This window comes from Myodes glareolus, chromosome 11 (assembly GCF_982192425.1).
Source record: "Myodes glareolus chromosome 11, mMyoGla1.1, whole genome shotgun sequence".
NCBI lineage: Eukaryota > Metazoa > Chordata > Mammalia > Rodentia > Cricetidae > Myodes > Myodes glareolus.
Window position 1 is genome coordinate 83,268,048 of NC_142036.1, and position 19,648 is coordinate 83,287,695.

General features: G+C 39.5%; 1 protein-coding gene across 9 annotated transcripts in view; it reads right to left on the bottom strand.

The window, feature by feature from the left end:
- The window catches only part of Etv1 (ETS variant transcription factor 1), a 92,980-nt gene that overhangs the window by 11,957 nt on the left and 61,375 nt on the right, over nt 1–19,648 (bottom strand). For all 9 annotated transcript variants that reach the window (XM_048415681.3, XM_048415680.3, XM_048415682.3 and 6 more), the window contains 3 exons: nt 8,113–8,181; nt 6,245–6,313; nt 2,406–2,575 (listed from right to left, as the gene is read on the bottom strand). In XM_048415681.3, coding sequence (XP_048271638.3) covers nt 2,406–2,575; nt 6,245–6,313; nt 8,113–8,181 — 308 coding nt within the window. The remainder of the gene's footprint in view (nt 1–2,405; nt 2,576–6,244; nt 6,314–8,112; nt 8,182–19,648) is intronic.

Below are 19,648 nucleotides of genomic sequence, written 5' to 3' on the forward strand. Positions count from 1 at the left end.
AAAAAGTACACCATTAAACTTATTCTAGTCATAACTGGCATAAAGTTAAGGGGGGAAAAACCCAACAATATACCTATACATTGTAGACAAAAGGGTCTAAAATTAACGGAAAGCAAAAATAACTCTCAGGCCACCCGAAAACTGAGAAAGTTGACTTGATCCCCATAAGCACCACCGATGTCATACACGGCATCACTCAAAGCCAAGGCACAATTGTCAACATGAAGTCTCAAAGATTAGGCCAAAACTTCCAATAACTTTCCCAGAAAGTACTTTCAAATGAGCGCTTACCCTGTTAGGGAGGAGCATAAAGAGTGAAGCAACATGGCCTTCACCCTTACTGTCAAGTACACTAAGTGAGTCAATGTAGTAATTTAAGTATAACTTCATTCCTTTTATGATATTAGTAAGTTTATCTATTGGGTGTTAGAACTCAAGGCCCTGTGTGTGCCAGGCAAGCACTGTATCAGTAACCTGTATCATCCAGCCCACCAACTTTGGAAGATAATGCTTGGATATGGGACAGTAAACCTAAAATCAGGGTCTGGCTATCTGACTTCCTGGTATTCAACTAGCTTAAGCATCATCAAGTTGTTAGCATGAAATCTTGTAGGTGTCTTGCTATATTAAGGGATGTTTCTGGGAACAATACCCTAGAATAACCAATAAATTTGGAAATAATATTCCATTATCTCAGATACCTGAGAGAATTCTGTTTGCTAACATTATCCAAGCACACTGAGCACATAAGCAGGGCAGAATTAGGTGTTCACTTACTGTCATTTTCAACTAAAAGAGGTGAAACATGAGCTAATAAAACCTGTGAGCAGCACAATGTGGTGGCTTCCCAGACACCACAGATTGGGGGGTGGGGGACCAACACGGAAAGTTTGTATGTAGCAGAGTTTTAGAGAGATGCTGGGCCACACGGAAGGAAACAATTCACAGACCCTTTCCAAACAAGAAATTGACGAAGACAACACAGTCATTGTTTGGTGGATATGATTGTAAGTGTAAGCTAGGCAATAATCAGAAAGAGGACATGTCATTTTTAAAAGTTTTAAATTTCTTCTTTTGTGTGTGTGTGTGTGTGTGTGTGTGTGTGTGTGTGTGTGTGTCAGAGGTTGATGATAGTGTCTTCCTCAATTACTCTTGACCGCACCTTTTGAGACAGGGCTTCCCACCAAACCCGGAATATGCCAATTCAGGCCAATTCAGCTAGACTAGCTAGCAAGCGTGTCCCTAGGATCTCGCTGTGTCTGCCTTCAGAGCCCTGGGTTTAAAAGTATATGCTGCCATGCCTGGCTGTTAGCATGGCTGCTGAGAACAGAAATCAAACCTTCATGCTTGTGCAAACGCGCATTATTTCCTGAGCATCCTCCTTGGCCCCTAGGAATGGATGTGGAACAAAAGCTCCGGAGACATGCAGTACCTATTACACAGTTCCCACTGAGCTAGTTACCATTTGGAAAGAGCCAACTGGCTGCATTACTGGGTCCTGCTTTTGACTTCATGCACCTGTGACAGTAAAGCCGTTGAAACGTCAGCTGCATGAAACACGGGATTGCACATCTTCCTTGCATTTATTTGAGCACGAAAACTCAGGATGATGGCACTAAGTGGCCAGCCAGGCAGGTCTTCCATTCTTTTATTCAGATTCAAACGTCTAAATGGCACGGGTTGTTGTGTGAGAAACTTAATCACTTGTAGAATGTGGGCTCTTCGGAGTGGCTCAAATGTTCCTGACATCATTTAGTCATGTCTCCTGTCTTAACAAATATGACAGAAGAAAAATGTTCTGTTTCTGCTTGGTTTATTTTAATCACAGGTGGAGGGAAATGGCTGTTTAACTGACATAAATCCCTGTTGGACTTCCCCAGGCCAGCTCTTGCTCTGATTATTGAAACCTTCCATGAGGGAGAGCACACATTCCTGTCATGGTAAAGCGCTCTGAGATGATCCTGTTGGGCATCTTTCGTCTTTGTTGCCTGCACCATATTTTTGTGGTTCTTCACTTATAGCATTTAAGTACATCAACAGAAAGCCAAAGTTTCTTTATAGCCAAATGGAGCTTTAAATACACTACAGATTTAAACAGCCAAATGTTTAGAAATGGTATTTCCCACATTTGAGTCCTCCGTGTGTGTTTGGTGTGAAGCCAGGACTCTACTGCAAAAGCCGCCCTCTGAACAGATGTGAACTGTTGCAAACTGGGAGAGACGACTGCATTCCACGGCCTAACACCGTGAAGCAAATCCGCACTTTCACGTTGTTTTGACCTACTTTCAAATTTAGGATATGTCTATACAGTTTTAAAACTTTTTCTATATCTTTCTAGTATATTAACCAAGTCCACTTGTATTATAGGGAATTTTGGCTTCCTATTCAAAATCCACTCGACTAACCTCTTCAGGCTCAATCAACTTGAATTCCATGCCTCGTCCAGTCCAGGCAATGAAATGAGAATTTGAAGGGTCATCCAGAAGAGCTACCAAAAACTGCCAAAGCTGAAGGGACCCTCGTCTCTGGTATGTGGGTCCTTCCCGGTACATTCCTGGCTCTTGCTTAATGTCCCCTAAATTAAAAAAAAAATAGGCTATTATCAGCAATATTGTGCCATTTGCATACAATTTACACCAAATCAACCACGAAAATGCTTAAACACAGTCATTTCATAGGTTTTGTAACAGTGCCATTAAACACAGATTTAAAATAACCAAATGTTTAAATGGAAACCAACAATTTCCAGAGTGTATAACAGTATGTATTCTCATTAATATAAATGCACACCAGTAAGGAGTAAGTTCATAAACATCCTTTACTTATAAAAACCTCGTACAATTATCTATCTTTTATTGACATCTTTACAAACTATCATACCTAATCACACTCCTTTGTGTTGTGACTCCAAAGATGTAATCAGCTTTAAGCTCCAGGTATTTTACTTGTGTAAATTAATTTCTACAAAGTGTAATTTGTAAATACCTTATTGACCCATACACGACAGACTACTGAGAAACTCAGAGTACATATTTCGAGGTAAATTTAGTCACATCATGAAGTCTAAGTGACCTGCACATTCTATGAATTGGGGAACTCACGGCGACTTAGGGGAGTCGGCAGCACTATCGCTCTACCTAATGTGCCTGCCTCTGGAAGCCACTGCTTTTTACCGGGCAACAAAGGAATCAGCATTCTTGATGAATAAAATTACCTGCATTTTGTTAATTTGTTAGTTTCTTGGTCTTTTGTTTTGTCGCGTTTTTCAAGACAGAGTTTTTCTATGTAGCCCTGGCTGTCCTGGAACTCACTCTTTAGACCAGGCTGACCTGGAACTAAAAGACCCGTCTGCTTCTGCTATTTGAGTGCTGGGATTAAAGGTGGTCTCCACTGCCCAGCTTCTTGGTCTTTCTATTAAAAGACCAATTCAAGAATGTATAAACATTCCTTTAAACTTTGGCTCAAACACGGCTGACAAAACAAACAAACAAATGAAATGATTCTTAATGATATTCTGCTATGCTAATAGATTGGTGTCTAGCCCTATCGACATCATAGAGACCTCCTCCAGCAGCTGATAGAAGCAGATACAGAGAACCAGACCCATTAGACCTATCTTGAGGCAGAAAAGGGGGAGGAAGAATTGTAGGAGCCAGAGGGATCCCACAGGGCACCAGGAGAACACGGTCCACAAAATCAACTAAGCAGGGCTCATAGGAGCTCACAGAGCCTGAGCAACCATAGGTCTGCCCACGGTTCTCTGCAGAAATGATGTGCATAAGTTGAGCTTTGGGATTTTTATTGGACTCTAACAGTGGGAGTAGGGGAGTCTCTGACTCTTTTACTTGTTCCTGGGATCCCTTTCCTCCTACTGGGTTGTCTCCAACCTTGATATGAGGGATTTTGCTTAGTTTTATTGCATCTTGTTATGTCATGTTTGGTTGATATCCCTGGGAGGTCTGTTCTTTTCTGAAGGGAAGGGAAATGGAGGAGCAGTGGAACTGGGTGGAGAGGACCGGGAGGAGTAAAGGGAAGGGAGACGGTAGTCGGGATGTATTTGTGAGAGAAGAATTAATAATACTAAAAAAAAAAAAAAATGTATACCAGAACATTCTGTGAAATAAACGTTTTAAGAAAATAAAAAGTGACCTCTCTTTACCTGGTATGGAAAAGTATAAAACAATCTGATAAGCAAGTGTTAACAGTGCTTTTGCTATACAACTTGGCTTTTCAAAGCAAAAAACCAAAGCAGGACACTTGGTGTTGTGACCAATAATCCTTTCCTTCTAGCTCCAGCCACACATCTCAGAACTATGTGAGCTAGTGTGATTCACACTGCCTGTCTAATGCCTGCAGATGGATCGGATATCTTCTTTGTTGAAGAAACAATACAGTTAAGTAGCTCTATTCACACTAAGTGTGAACTGCATAATGCTCTCTAGAGATTTCTGGTAGTAAGTAGAACTATACCTCCTCACATGATCCGAAAAAAAACCATACTCAAACAGCAACACAAACACACATAGCTATCCCGGTCAACAGTCACTAAAGAATCATGACATTCTTTTTTTTTTTTTAAATCTGGCACATTTATTTTTACTTCAAAGTCATTTTATTTATCTTAGATTTTTCCTTCTAATATTTTCATTTTTTGTGGAGACAAGTGTGCAGTCATACAGACAGTGAAACTTTGTGACATGTAGCTTCTTTGGTGTTGACATCTCCAAATATGACTTCTTCAATTAGCTACATGCAAAAAAAATCTTCTCTGATGTAATTTTGTTCTCTAATACTTAGAAAGACAAAAGGTAGCTTTAAATATATATGTATAATGAAATTACAGTATTTAAAATCAAAGAAATCAAACCAGGACAGTGAGTTCCCTAAGCACCAACATCCCCTTTTTTCCCCATAGTTTTAAGAAAATTTCCCTTCTTATATACCCTTACTAATTTTGAGATTATTTAAAATGTTAAGCTCCCAATTAATGGGAAGAACAAACAAGGAAGGGACATTCCAAAAAGCAATTTTTAAGCCCCAGGTCAACAGAAAAGTCAAATTTAAGGACTGTGATGGCGTGCTAAAAGGGGTAGTTAAGACAGTTCACAGTTCTGAAATAGAGGTATAACTACCCACTACAGAAGAAAGCCAAAGAAGGGCTTCCCTTTGGGGTTTCAACTCCATGATCTTTAATAATTTAGACATCTTAAGGGAGGCCGAGGAAATAGATCTTCCTAAAACTCCCCATCCTTTCCAAAAACTACAAGAACAGCAAGAAGCTTGGCAGTTAAGCCCTCAAGTAACTAATTATAATAGACTGAGCAGTAATCTGAGCATACACTTTGCTGTTTAAATAATGACAATTAAAAACTCTGAGAGCGCCCAAGTCATTACAGCCGAGATCCCCAAAGTTTTTGCAATCAGCTAATCAGAGGGCCCTTGCTCATTTCCTGTTTGACAATCAAAGCAGGAAATATGGAGACCACTACGAAGAACCAGTAAATGAATTAACTGTTCACTTTTCCTCCCAGCTTCCTTGTAAATGTCAGTTTTGTCACCGCGCATGTCAAGAACAGAAGATTCTATCTGGTTTGACGCTCTCTTCTAATATCTGGGACCCTTTCTTTGTACTAGCGAGAGATATTTAAAAGGTAATGCTTTCCTAACTTCCTTTTAAGCAATTACGACATAATGCTACATTAGCAATATACATCTTCCTTGGTGGGAGTGTGGGGGGCAAGCAATCAGTATACTCAATGGGCAGCTATGTTGTTATTGTGCTCCGTAATGCATCTTTTCATGAACAGTAAAAAGAAAGGAGGCTGCATTAGTCATCAGTGCATCCCTAGCAGCATGCTTTCTGTTCTGCTTTGTTAATTACAGGATCGGCTTTCAGTAAATCTCAAATAACAAGCTGCATGTGCTCAGCAGGGCAATGGAAAGATGCCTCGCTCTGCACAAAGTGGAGTGACAATGACGTTCTTCTGTCCCGTCTCCAGAAAAGGAATTTCATGGAACCGAAGAAACGAGAGAAATAGAGGGAGGGGGGAACAAAGGGACACCCAGTAACCTCACTGGTTTGTAGTGGGGGGAGCAAAGGGAACACCCAGTAACCTCACTGGTCTGTAGTGGGTGATGAAAGATGTTCACAGACACCTGGAAGTGCAAATGTTAACTGCTTTCAGCAAAGGAAAATGCATTCTGCACTCATAAAAATCAAATAATGAAACGGAGAGAGACCCACCATCGAACTTCTCTGGGACAACACACGTGTCGTCGTAGAACTGCCTGGGGCCCTTTTCAAACATGCAGCCTGTGGGGAGAGATCAGGACATGGTTATTAAGGATAGAATATGAAATCAAGCTCCCAAGTGCTTTAATCACTGACATAATGAGACTCTTTGAAAACGACTCTGCGCCTTTCCAGCTATTCAATGTTGGCCACATTCGTTTGGCTCTTTGCCTCAGTTTCCCCATCTTTCCAATGGGAACGAGAGCAATAGAGTTCTTGTGAGGACCGAATGACTTGCGTGCATTCCAATTTTGGTGGGTGCCGTAGCACAGCGATGTGTAACCATCAGAGATTTATGGCTTCTGACTGAAGTGTAGACCTTACCAAAGTACTGGCAGACCCAGGCTTTACAGTGTATTGTTTTATGGTCTGACTTCTTCTTTGTTTCATTACTTAAGAGAGAGACAGCAAAATGAATCTCTGGACTTGTCCTTGGTTTCTGGTGTTGTGCCTGGCTCTCTGAAGCTGAGTTAGTTTATCCTTCACTTCCATGTCGAAACATCTTGGGAGGTTAACCATCTCACTTTAAAACCATTTGTATTACATTGTGTGTCTCTCTCTGTGTACGCGTGTGTGTGCACTACACACCACTCCACACCACAGCTGGACGTGAAGCTCAGAGGACCACTTAAGGTAGTGGGCTTTCTCCTTCTGCCGTATGGATCTGGGGACTGAACTCGGCTCTCTAGATTTGGCAACAAGTATCTTCATTCACCGCGCCATCTGACTCACCCACTCCTCCTCTTCACAAATACTCAAGAGAGTAAGAAAGGGGGTTTTGTTGTTATTTTAGTTTTGTGCTGTACTAACTCAGCTCAAAGAAAAAGTAAAAAATAAACTGATATCTTTTAATAACCATTTTCTCTCTCATGTATACTTGACTTTACCTAATTGTCACCTTTACTTATAGGAAGAAATTTCATAAAATTTAAACATAGTTTTATTTCTCAAATACAATGTTATCGATGGTCGGTTTATAATATTAATAATGCTAGCAACAGTAATTATATGCTTTGCTCTCAAGTATTTGAGATTTTACTGTCTTCTGCTGTCATTTAAACATCTATTAATATTATTCACATAAAGCCAAGTTAATCCTAACTGAAAAGGTTGCATCTAAGCGAATTTTACAGAACAAACATGTTGTTTAAGTCATAGTTCCAGGAATCCTTCAGTGGAGAGAATATCCAGATAAAATCATTTCTTGTCCAGTACTTTGTAGATGTCAAAATCTGTTAGAGCTGGAGAGCCCCACCGTGGCTACCTGAAATAATAATTCCTTCTCTTCACTGCTTATGTGAATCCATTCTGAATAACTACTTCTCCGAAAGGTACAAAATTGAGGACATTTAAAGGCAAAGTCATCCCACCATGTTCTGCTACAAAACAGTGATTTAAGTTTATGTGGTGGTAGACGGATATTCTCCATGATACATGTCGGTAGAGTGAAGTTAGGTGCGCAATCACTAAGGAGAAATTTCTAGTTAAAGAGTGTCAGGTGCAGGGAGAAAAGAACACAACTCACACTAACAACCAAGTACAAGCTACCACGATGTCAGAGACTGGCCTTTCATTTTGGACAGCTAGAGCGTGGTTTTTGTTTATTTCGCTTGCTAAGGACTGAACCCGAGGCCTTGGGAATACTGACCAAGCACTCTGCCACTGCTCCTCCTCTGCCCCCAAAGGGCAATTTTTAAAATAATGGTTTAGAAACGTAATGCGTTTTCTCAAAGCACACAATGACTAAGTCGATCCGAATTTGGAATGTGTGACTATTTTTAATGTTATTTATCAGGAACATTTTAAAATGGAGAACTTAACTTCTGTTCTGCTTGGGTGAGCCAGGAAGCCTTCTTGCCTCATGTAGATAGAGTGGCAGCTAGGCACTTCTGAAAGAAGAAGAAAAACTTGTCAGAGAGAGGCAGGTTAGCAGGGCAGGACCGGTGAGGGCAGACAGAAATGGACAGTCACCAAGAGCCCGCATGAGCGAGCCTGTCAGCACCCAGTGCGCCTTTCCAGGATGGATCACAGGGAAGGCTGGTGCTCTTCTGTCAGAGGTGAACACAGTTGTACCGACTCAGCTTTGCTGCAGCTCAGCAATATGACACTGATTTCACATCCGTATGTCTGGAGAGAGGGCTGGAATTAATTGGTAAACCCCACACTATTCGGTCTATGCACACTGCGAAACTCAAAGGCTTAGCCATGGATGACTTCATGAATACTGGGCAGAAATTACTGAGAAAAGATAAAAAATTAAATCTCATTACCTATCTTGAGCCTTTCAAGGTTTTTAACTGTTTTTCACTGGTAACAGCATATATGGTTTTTCATTTTTATTAAGAATTTATAGATTATGTTCAAAGCTAATGAAGAAACAATGCTCAACAAAGAGTTTTATAATGCCTCTGTTAAGAAAAAGCCCCACCTACAGGGCCAAGGGGTCTGGAAGAGAAACCAACATGGCTAACCATGAAGGCTGCTTCACAGTGCTAACTCAGAACTGAACATGTGCAATGATTTTGATACGGAGAAGAAAATAAACATTGCTCAGGCGGCATATTTAAATTCAAGACCTTATTACTATGTAAACTACTTAGTTTGGACAAAGCTTTTTTTTTGCCTGCATTTCTATAAAATAAAGTGTTGGGAGATGATCCCTGACACCTATTGTAGTCCACCAGTTCCCTGATGCTGAGGGTAGATTCACTCAGAATTCAGAGACCGATGCATGACAAACCCCCAAATTAAGTACCTTCCTGTATTTTTGGAGTCCCTTCTGAACCCTACCTATTAGTTATTTAATACTTTACTTTCATTTATTTTTCTTAAAACTAGTTCCTCAAAAGTTTCAGATCTCTCAGACAGAGTACTACGTTTGAATGCGTAAACACTTGCTCAAGTCAATTAGACTCTACGCACGTTTTACTAATTTTTTTTTCTTTAAGCAACATAAAAAAAAACTAAATGTGTACCACAAATGTGATACTTAATACAAAGAAACCTCTTTCCTTTCCACCGCTACTAATTCAAATATACCACCCTTGACAAATGAATCTCAAAGTCTAGTCTCTTCAGCTCTATCTATCCAGGCACTTGTGGTAACAATAGATAAGCTATACCCTATATCTGGCCTGGTTTTTGCCTTGATGTAGAAATTTTCATTTTCAAAGTCAATACTTTTTGTTTGTTCTTTTCTTTGGTCTGATGACAAGCAATAATATTTTTTTTGGCCTAATGATTAATGTCAACAAAAATGAGCAATTTTTAACATAAAAATATTTTAACCTGTATGGTTCTAATCTAAAGCATTGCAACAGTAAGCCATAATTCTAACAACATTTAAAAAGTACAGTTTTGGTGGCACACGCCTGTATTCGCAATACTCAAGAGGCTGAGGAAGAAAGATTGTAAATTTGAAATCATTCAGAGTTACACAAAGACAGTCTCTCAAAAACAAAAACAAAACAAAACAACAAAAGCACAAAGCCAAGGATGTAAGAGGCTGGGCATGTAGTTCAGTGGTACAACCCAGCCGTAGGCAAAATTTCCACTGTTAAAAGAATAAAATTTAGCACTTACTGAGAAAAAGTACATAAGAAGGCATAGTCTTTGTACCGAAGACAGTGGAAAATTTGCAATCACACATTTTTTCTATAAGATGATTTGTGCAATTTAATAGATAGTGCATAATTCTGAGTCTATGAAGGTAGAGAGATTCTTTCCTGACAGTATTGATAATAGGCCAAATAGTCACCAATCACTTTATTCCACCCTTAAACAAATGACGAACCTTGAAATTAATTTTTAATGTCTTTCTGATTTATTGCCAGGCAGAAGGTCCCTCAGAACAGCTGGGCCTGGAAGGGGCAGTGTTAATGACTGCAGGCAGGCTAACAGCTGCTCGGAGGCAAGCATTCTGCTGCACTGATGCTGACACCATGCCACAGAAATACTCTGCCTGACTGCTGCACACCTGGAGTACGGCTGTAAGGACAGCTGGCGGCTCGGGGCTGCTGGGGGAAAAGGCAGAGGGTGACGGTTACTACATCTACGTGTGACTAAATGCGCTTCCCCTCCCAGGGTGGGAGAAGAAGAAATGCAAGGATTTCTGAGGAACTCAGTAGCCAAGGCTGAAGGACATTTAGAGAAAGTGTTCTGACGTGGTGTAAAATTAGTGTAGCCCTAGAAATCTAGACACAGCGTCAGAGACCTTTGTGCACAATTTGTCTAATTCTGCATGGAGAAAAACAGCTGATGTCTCTATTGTTGTTCTTATACTGTATTGTTCCTTGAAAATTCTAGGTCTATCTAAATAATTAAAATAGATTGTTCTGAAGTTTATTAAAATATCAGTGGCACATAATAAGACTCAGGCCAGAATTTCCATTACAGTTTTCAACAGACCAATATGTGATTTACATTCTTAGGAAGACAATGGGTAACAATTTATGGAGAGAATTGTGCTTTTCCAATTCCTGCCATTTATTACATGAGAGTAAATCAAATTAGCAACTAGTTTTTAAAAGCAAGGCCTTGGCTATCATTTCAAAATCCAGTCAGCCCTTAAAATGGATGTCATTTATAAAGCAGAGAGAAAACAGAAAAAAAAATTAAATAAAAGAAAGGGGTAGGAGGTTTATTCACATAGAATAACTAAAGTCATGTTATTCTAAAGTGATATCAGTTAATTTATGACTATCAGAGTGGGTCAGACTCTAATCAAATTGTAGAAACATTTCCAAAGTGATTATTCAATCAAACGACTAACATGGTTAATTAGGGGCCGTAAACATTGCTCTGAAGTTCATCAAAGTAATGACTTGCCCAGAAAAATTACCTCTAATTAAATTGCCTGCTGCTTTCATTTCTACCTTATCTAATAAAAAAAAAAGTCCAACTGGTGAGATCTGGCATTCCATTTGAACTTTTGCTAAATGTCCAGCGAAGACCCAAGCTGGGCTTCACCCAAGCAGTGACTTCAAAGGCCAGTGTCTGGTGACGGAGAGTGGAAGTGTCACTGAGAAGATTTCCCTCCCTGCGCAGGGAAGGGCAATCCAATAGCAACAGACGGCCACTGCAGCTTGGCCATTGCAAACATACCGGACGGCTGGACAGACGTCCTCTAGATACACTATCCTATCTGGCATCCTCTGACTATGATCTTAGGATGACCAGCACAGCACAGTGATGGCTGACAGCTACTTTGTCACCTACCAGGCACAAATTCGCGTCTAAGGTCTTCCGTTTCATGGGAGTATAGCTTTTGGCAGGTTAGTTAACAGCTCTAACCTCAACCCTCTTCTCTTATAAAATGGGAGTGTTATTGATACTTTTAAAACTGTAGCTAAGAGGCACATATGGAATAAGTTGTATGTAATATTTCCACTAACATATTCAGACAGAAAGAATTTAGGACCTCTTTCAATAATTTACTTGTGTATATTTATTTTGTGTTCTTAAATTCCATGAACTTGTTAATTTGTTGCTTACTGGTGTAGTTATTCTGGAGTAGACTCTGTAAATCTATCTCTTAATCGATGATATCTAAAAATATATCGATTGGACCAGTCATGAATTTATAATTAAGCCAAAATTTCCCCCAGATATTTTGAATGCTTGAAGACCCATCTTTGAACCTCATATTTTTGCCATATTAGCCCTTGTTGTTTGTTCTTAAATCACACTGGCTTAAGAAGTTTAAAAGTCAGCCTATAAATTGGATTATGTAAATTGAATTTAGGACAAAGGGTTTTTATTGATGTAGAAACTTGTGGATCAAAGCGTTCTAAAACTCGATATTAGTGCTGACCAAATCAACGGACAGAAATCATAGCGCCTGTAATTTGTTACAGATGAGCTCTTGTGGTGATGAAAGCTGATCTAATATGCTGTAAAAATTCAAAGCAGGGAAGTGCTGCTGGCCTCTCCAGGCTTCCATGCACGGAGGTGGAGTCAAGAACAAAGCAGTGTCCAGTCTCCAACCTGCCCGCTTGGGTGAGGCCTCATGAAGGATCACCACTGAAGGAATCAGATTTGGGTGTGATTCAGAAAGTATCACTTCATATCAAGATACATGTGCAAGAAACTTTAAAACAAAAAACAAACCTGCTTTATCCCTCTTTGCCTTACAATGTAATGCTGTGCTGGAAAATACAATGATGACGTGGGAAGGTTTCCCAAAAGTTTTAGCACAAAATGCTGCTTTGAATTTGCCCATCGAATATGCCAGGCACTCCTTTGATTTGCATATTTGCTGCTCAGTTCTACAAAATGAAAATTCCCCTTTAGGGTATCATTTGTGTAAGCTTCCAAAAGCCACGCCTGACCCAAAGAGGAAAGATTAGTCATGATTGGCTAGGGTGTTTTTAGTGGTTGTTGAAACTACTTTGTTACCAAGTAGTGTGTAAACCCGGGATTATCTCATATAACAAACTGAACAAGGAGGTTGAAAAGGAAGTCTCTCCTTCATTTTATGCTCCTGGCTGGATTTCTGCAGTAGTCATCAATGTATAATCTAATTCAGCGTTCAAATGTCTTAAGGTAAATGAGAAATCCCAGGAAAGTAGAAGTAGCTCAAGACGGTACCTTTGCTTACATTTGAATTAGAATGCAGAGGTTGACTGGCTGTACACTTTGGCTCCTTGTAGGAGCAAAGTTGTTAAGTAAAATCCACATGGAGCTACTCGTTCATTCGTCCATTTGTTTTTAAGATAGGGCTCATTGTGTCTTTCTGACTGACTGGACCCATTACTGGGACCATGAGCATGAACCACCATGCTAAGCAACAAAGCTGAACAAACAGTACATTTGGGTAATGGTGGAAAATTTAAATGCTAAAAATACACAGTCAAAATAATGGATTCTGTAAAACATGCATCTGAAAGTAGCATGTACTTTGTAAGGTGTGTGTGTGTGTGTGTGTGTGCGCGCGCGCGCGCTCGTGCACGCACGCACATGCATAATGCAAACCTAGAAGATTTAACCACTTTTTGTTAGTATTACTATTCAACAAATTTCTGAAAATGTATGTATTAAATTCTGATGTAGCTGGGGATATACACAGTGGTAGTGTGCTCGCTTAGAATGCAGGAAGTAGTTGGTTCAAGACCAAGCACCAAAAGTAAGTAAATAAATAAATAAATCCTGGCATGAGTTCTTTTAACAAGCCATGACACCAACTTTAGAAAAAAAGATAAATATTAGAACATTGTTGTCTTCAATCCCTTCAGCTCCTCGAGTCCTGGCTTCACTAGGTTAGGTTTGTTTGCTTCCTCTCACTCCTCCAATATCACACGTTATGGCAAAAACCCAAGGGGTGTCTAGGGTACGAATGATACAAGCATGGTGAAGATAGGAAAAAATGCAAACACAGAAGCACCCACGCTACCCTTTAACTCCGCTTTTACATTTGACGCACGAGTGCACTTGGTTCTAGTTAATCAGAAAAACTACATTTTATAGTTTCCTAAAAGACACAAGTCATGTAAAAGATGTTTTTGTACCCATAATGTGCTCCATATTGGAGAAATCTGCAAGTTATTAAGTCCAAAATAAGTTCCATCAGTTGTATGTTAGACTCTCATGAGAAAGATGACAAACAAGGAGTTAAAACAGAGATGTTCTATGAACCAGGTGGTTCTCAGCCAGAGGTCTGTGCATAGCGGTCCGGAGATGTGGTGGAAGGGCTGAAGGGATGTCTCTGTGGGTGGTTAAGAGCACTTTTTGTTCTTTTGGAGGACCTAGGTTCTATTCCCAGCATGCACATGGAGGCTCACAACCATCCGTAATTTTAATTTTAGGAAACCCAGATTCCTCTTCTGATCTCCCTGGGCACCAGGCAACACATGTGGTACACAACCAAACCATACACAAAAACAAAACAACCATGCATATATTATAAAATAAATACATCTGAAAAGAGAAAGTGGTGCATTTGGACATGGCTTAAGATTTAAGAAGGGAGTGATGAATTTAGTACTGTTTCATCCATACTTGGGATATTTCTCAGCAAATGGAAGGAAATAGAGCAAATTTACACTACATTGAAACAGGGAAGAAAGAAGGAAGTAATGCAGTTAAGTGAATTCAATATTTCTGAGACATAACGGCAGCATAGTGACAAACAATTGCACATAATTTTCCCTCTGAAACCAAAAATCTCACTCATAATCTTCTGAGATACATTGTGGACAGTGTCACTCACAAAACATGAGCAGGCTTAAACAGTATATGGACATTCTGAACTCAGGATACCATACGTTTCACAAGCTGGTGATTTTGATTAAACTAGAATAAAAAAATAAAGTTCAAATAGCAGAAGGTACAGGCATTCTCATGACCTGGGATATCTATTAGAGATCACCATGCCCTGGCAGCTGAAACAGGGTTAAAAGTAAATGTGAGAATCAATGCCATTGGCTGACCCAATGGTTCACTACAGCACTTTGCATTGGAGGATTTACTGCTGGGTACCCAGTTCATCCTAACATGGTTCCTGTTGGAATCTGTGATTTGAAGGGAAAGTATCCGAGGTAGACACTTGGTTTCATCTTTCCTGCGATTCTTACCTTATTCGCCTGTAATATAATATGCATATGACTTGTTCTGCTTGCCTCCAACAAAAATGAAACTAGTAATCAAGTCTAGCATGAACTAGGTCAGATATAGCATACTAGATTTGCATATGACTTTAGTAGAATATTTCAGATACTTTGTCTTATCCTCAAACCTAAATATGAGTTTGACACCTTGTTAAAGGGCTCATAATCTTTGAAGGAATCTGCAGAAATCATGATAAAATCATGCCAACGAATGGCCAACATTATTGTGGGGCCCTTCACATGTGTCAGCCACTGTGTTAGGCACTTCTGAGCCTTAGCCATATGTTATCTTTACAAAAACACTACCCTCCCCCCATGTAAATAAGTAAATTGAGAGCCAAAGGAAATCACAAAGTTTGCTCCATCTAATACAAATGATAAACAGATATCAGGCCCAGGAGTTGGTATTTTTTGAATGTCAGAGCAGCTAGGTGATTTTACTGTTTAATGTTGGCATAAATAAAGAGCAGATTATGTATATAAAGCAATAAATTCTCAGGATTCACACACAAAGAGGAGTCAGAGTGAACGAGGCCTGTGAAATAATCACAAGCACAGGACTGCTGACTTTTCAGTCTCTGTTTGCTTTGTGGTTATTTTCCTATGTATTTGAAATACCTGTCCTTATACAATGTCCCAGGCACTAGTAAAATCAATTAAATAGAAATATTCACAGACACCATAAAAATGGTAAGCATCTAATTAACCCAACACAAATTGTTTAACAAATATTTCAAGTTATTTGCATCCTACCTAGAAGAAATATATAGGAAACCCATTCCACCTCTTGCCTAGTTCTTAGCTCTTGCCTTCCATACTGGCATTTGAATATGAAACATTTTGAGTGCCAAAATATTTTATAAGAATGTTTAAAATCCAAAAATATTCACTCCAATAAGCATGCACATGCATGCACGAGTGCACACAAACATATCAATAGATAGATAAGGAGAGAGAGTTTTGAAAAGAAGGTAATCTTTTCTTTGCCTCTTTTGTTCATCTTTGCTAGACACAGAGAGACGAAGTCAGTGGTCTTTAAAGTGTTTCACTTAATTTCAAATCTCAGCTCCACTTATAAGAACAGTTACATGCCCATTTCACCCACTTGGGGTAAGCAACTCAAAGCCTGTGTCCTGGTTGTTTTGTTTGAAAAGAAACCATAAATTACACACTATGAAAGTGTACTCCACCCCCTTTTCCAAGCTAGTTCAACTAACAAGCACATTATCCCTTCCCTTCCCCCTTTCCTGCCTGTAAAATCCAAGTTAGACAAACACAGTCGGGCTGAGATGACATATTTGAATGGAATTCAGACCCACCAGTTCCTGTTTATGTTTCTGATTTGAGAATGTTGTCTTCTCGTTCACCATACATTAGGGACTCTGGAAGGCCATAAGTAGTGTCCGGTTACACACAGGCAGGACCAATGAGCATTAATCATTACTTCCAGTCAACTGGCAAAAGCAGCAACTGATGGAACACTACACCCTCCAGCTCTTTATAAATGACATTCCAGAGAGCCAGGCTGTGTGTGTGTGCTTGTGCATGTGTGTGTGTTTCCTTTCAGTCTCCATTTTATGAATGAAACTCCAGGCTCTATGGAGTCCATTCATGGAAGAGAAATGCTTACAAGGCTCTGCCCCTAGAGATCAATCAGTCATGGGCAAAACTGATATGATTGGTTTAAGACAGCCTTCAGCCTTCCATTACTGACTTAAAATGCAGTCCCTGTCCATTTGACCTGTGTTAATGCTTAAAGAGTAAATCCAGACTGTAGTCTCAATTCTCAAATCAAATCACTCGCCAAGGCCACTTACAGTAACTGTAGATTTAGAGAATACTGAAGCATTTCTTAGAAAAACTGATAGCATAAAGCAGTATCCTGGCTTGGTAGAATTGTTATTTTAACCAGAAACCCACATAAGGAAGGTAGACAATTAAAAGCAGTCAAATTGTGAGGCTGACCCATGACAACAATTATAATAATGAGATCAATTAGATAAATACCACTGACAGTTTTCACAGTTGAAGTACCTAAAACATCATCCTGCTTGTCCACAAATCCCTGGTTGAGTGAGAGAAAATTATCTTTGGATGCTAGAGAAACAGATAGGAGGTTAGCGTCTCCCTCAGAATCAATAGCTCATTCTTTAAAATTCCCAAGTGATTCTCAACTTGCATTTCTTCAAGCAACAGTGTTAAAAGTTAGGAAAGAGGGAAAAACAAGCCACATCCTTATATGAAATAAAATGTGGCCTTAAGTAAGAATATTTCATATGGAACAGGGCCAGGGCTCAGCCTGTGGGAGTGTTACATCGCAGGTACAAAAAGCCAGAGTTCATAGAACCATAATCATAGTTGTAACAGAAATTACCAAAAATGGCAATGTTCAAAATTATCTAATCTAAGCAATCACAGGGATGAAGTGGAAAGGGCCAGTGCTAACCCAAACAGTGTTACATGGTTTTTATCTGCAAGCTGTAACTTGGGCTTTCCCTGTTGAGGGAAGAAAGCATATCTATCTTCTGGTGACTTGAGGCCACGTGCGAACATAGCTGCAATCAACAGGCCCCGAGTTCACACCTGGGCAGTTAGCTGGGGAAGCATGGCATGCCCAGGGAGGGTAGAGGACAAAGTCAGAAGAGAAAGCGCAGGGTGTTTTAAATCTGTTTCCGCTGTGGCATATGGCAGTTCAGCATTTAAATAACAACCTCCAGCATCAGCAAATCAATGCTAGGAAACATTACAGCCTTATCTTGAATGCTCCAAATTTAAATAATTGAAGAAGTCATATGGGAAGAGGAGTGGTAACCCGCCATATAAGGCACCACTAACAGATAAATATACACCATTTTATGTGGTGTTTGTTTAAAAGACAGGATCGCACTATGTATCCATGGTTGGCCTGAGGTTTCCTTTATAGACCAAGCTGGCCTCAAACACATAAAGTTGTGCTTGTCTTTCCCTCCAGAGTGCTAGAATTAAAGGCATGTGCCACCAGTGCCAACATTATCTCATATTTTTAAGAATTTAATGTGTCATATAACCTCTATGACTCAATACATTTGAAACCCGACTAGAACAGCCCATGGAATATAGCCTAGCAACAATTTGAGGATGGATATTAAAATATTACTCATTGATTGGTGATTTAGATTCTGTTCTGGTATTGAAATACAGATAGCCTCCTACATAACTTTACCTTTGTGATAGCACAAGATCTGTATGCATTCAGTAGAAGCTGTAATTCAAAACCTGAAGTCTGGTCATTTCCACGGTTGGGCAGTGGTAGTTGACTGCAGGGCCTTCTCAGTCACATGACCACAAAGATAGGCAAATTATAACGCTGTACTACTCTTAAGTTACACTGCTATGGAAGTTAAACATATTAAACATATTTTATGTATATTTTCTTTCTAAATGTATTAAAAAGTATAATTTCATCATCAATGAAGGATGCTCTACAATTTTCTTTGAAGAGTTCAACAGGTCTAGATATGGTGGCTTTTCATATTTTAGGTGTTCTATTCTACAGACAAGGAGATGAACTGAAATAATTGTGTGGGTGAGCAGAGAAGGTGTATGTTAGGAAGGATGTGGTGACTCTCACAGCTGCCTTAGGGATTTCAAGCAGAAAAATGTATCCCACCTCTTTGTCCACTTCACTATCTAAATAGAGCCCACTTCTGAATACATTCTTAAGATAAGGAAAAACAAAAAAAATTGGTTTTATCAGTATGAAATCACTGAATTGCTGGTGGTATAAAAATATTTACCAAATAGAAATTACACATCTCTTGCATTTTGAGAATAATGAAGGCTGAGATTTTATGATGTCTTAGAATATTCCAAAAGATGCCAAAAACTTTTGCTTGCTATGTCCTGTGTTTTACCTGACTCTACTAGAATTTCAATAACTTTTTTTATCATTGCATTTGTTGTATTTCCTGGACAATATTTTTTTCTTCCTGAACATACCCAATTGTTGAGAATTCATGAGATGGTATCTTTGAAGCTAACTTTGCTCGGATGTATGTCTTCTGCTGCAAGCAAATAATGAGTTGTTTTGTAAGGATGGTTGGAGTATGCATCTTCCCTATGGGCCCCAGAACTCAAGACTTGTCTCCCACTGTTAGTGCTGTTTGGGAGATGGGGGAAACCAGTCCACAGAGAGGAAACTTCAAAGGTTCTATTTGGTCTCCTTCCCTGTCCCTATCTCTGGTTGTACAGGTAAGCATAGCCTCCTCTTCCTCCTCTCCCATAGGTCCCCACTTCAAGAATGCTCTGTTTTTGCTGTACACCAAGAGCCAACACTGCCATGGACTATGGATTGAGATCTCGAATGGTCCAAACTAAATCCTCCTGCTCTTAAGATGTGTGTGTCAGGCTCGCTGTCGGTAATGAAAGCTCAGGGATATTGTTGAAGGTGAGGTAGCAGTAGCGGAAGTCATTATCTGCAGATGCACTAAGAGTGGTTTTAGCTTTCTTAATTTTATTATTTCTTTTAAATGTTTTATTGTTTCTTTTAAATATCAGTGGATTAAGTTTCTGAAAAATCATATAAAAATACTAAGACCTCTGTACTTTTACACAAATGTGATTAAAGGGGGGGGGCATTGTTCTTACTGCCTTTCCCAATGACTTCATCTTCAATTTAAAACCCTGTTCTAAACCCTGCAAATGGAAGCCCAAGTTATGCGCACTCCAGCAGAGTTAGGACTCAATTTCACTTCCAGACATCTAGATCAGTGTT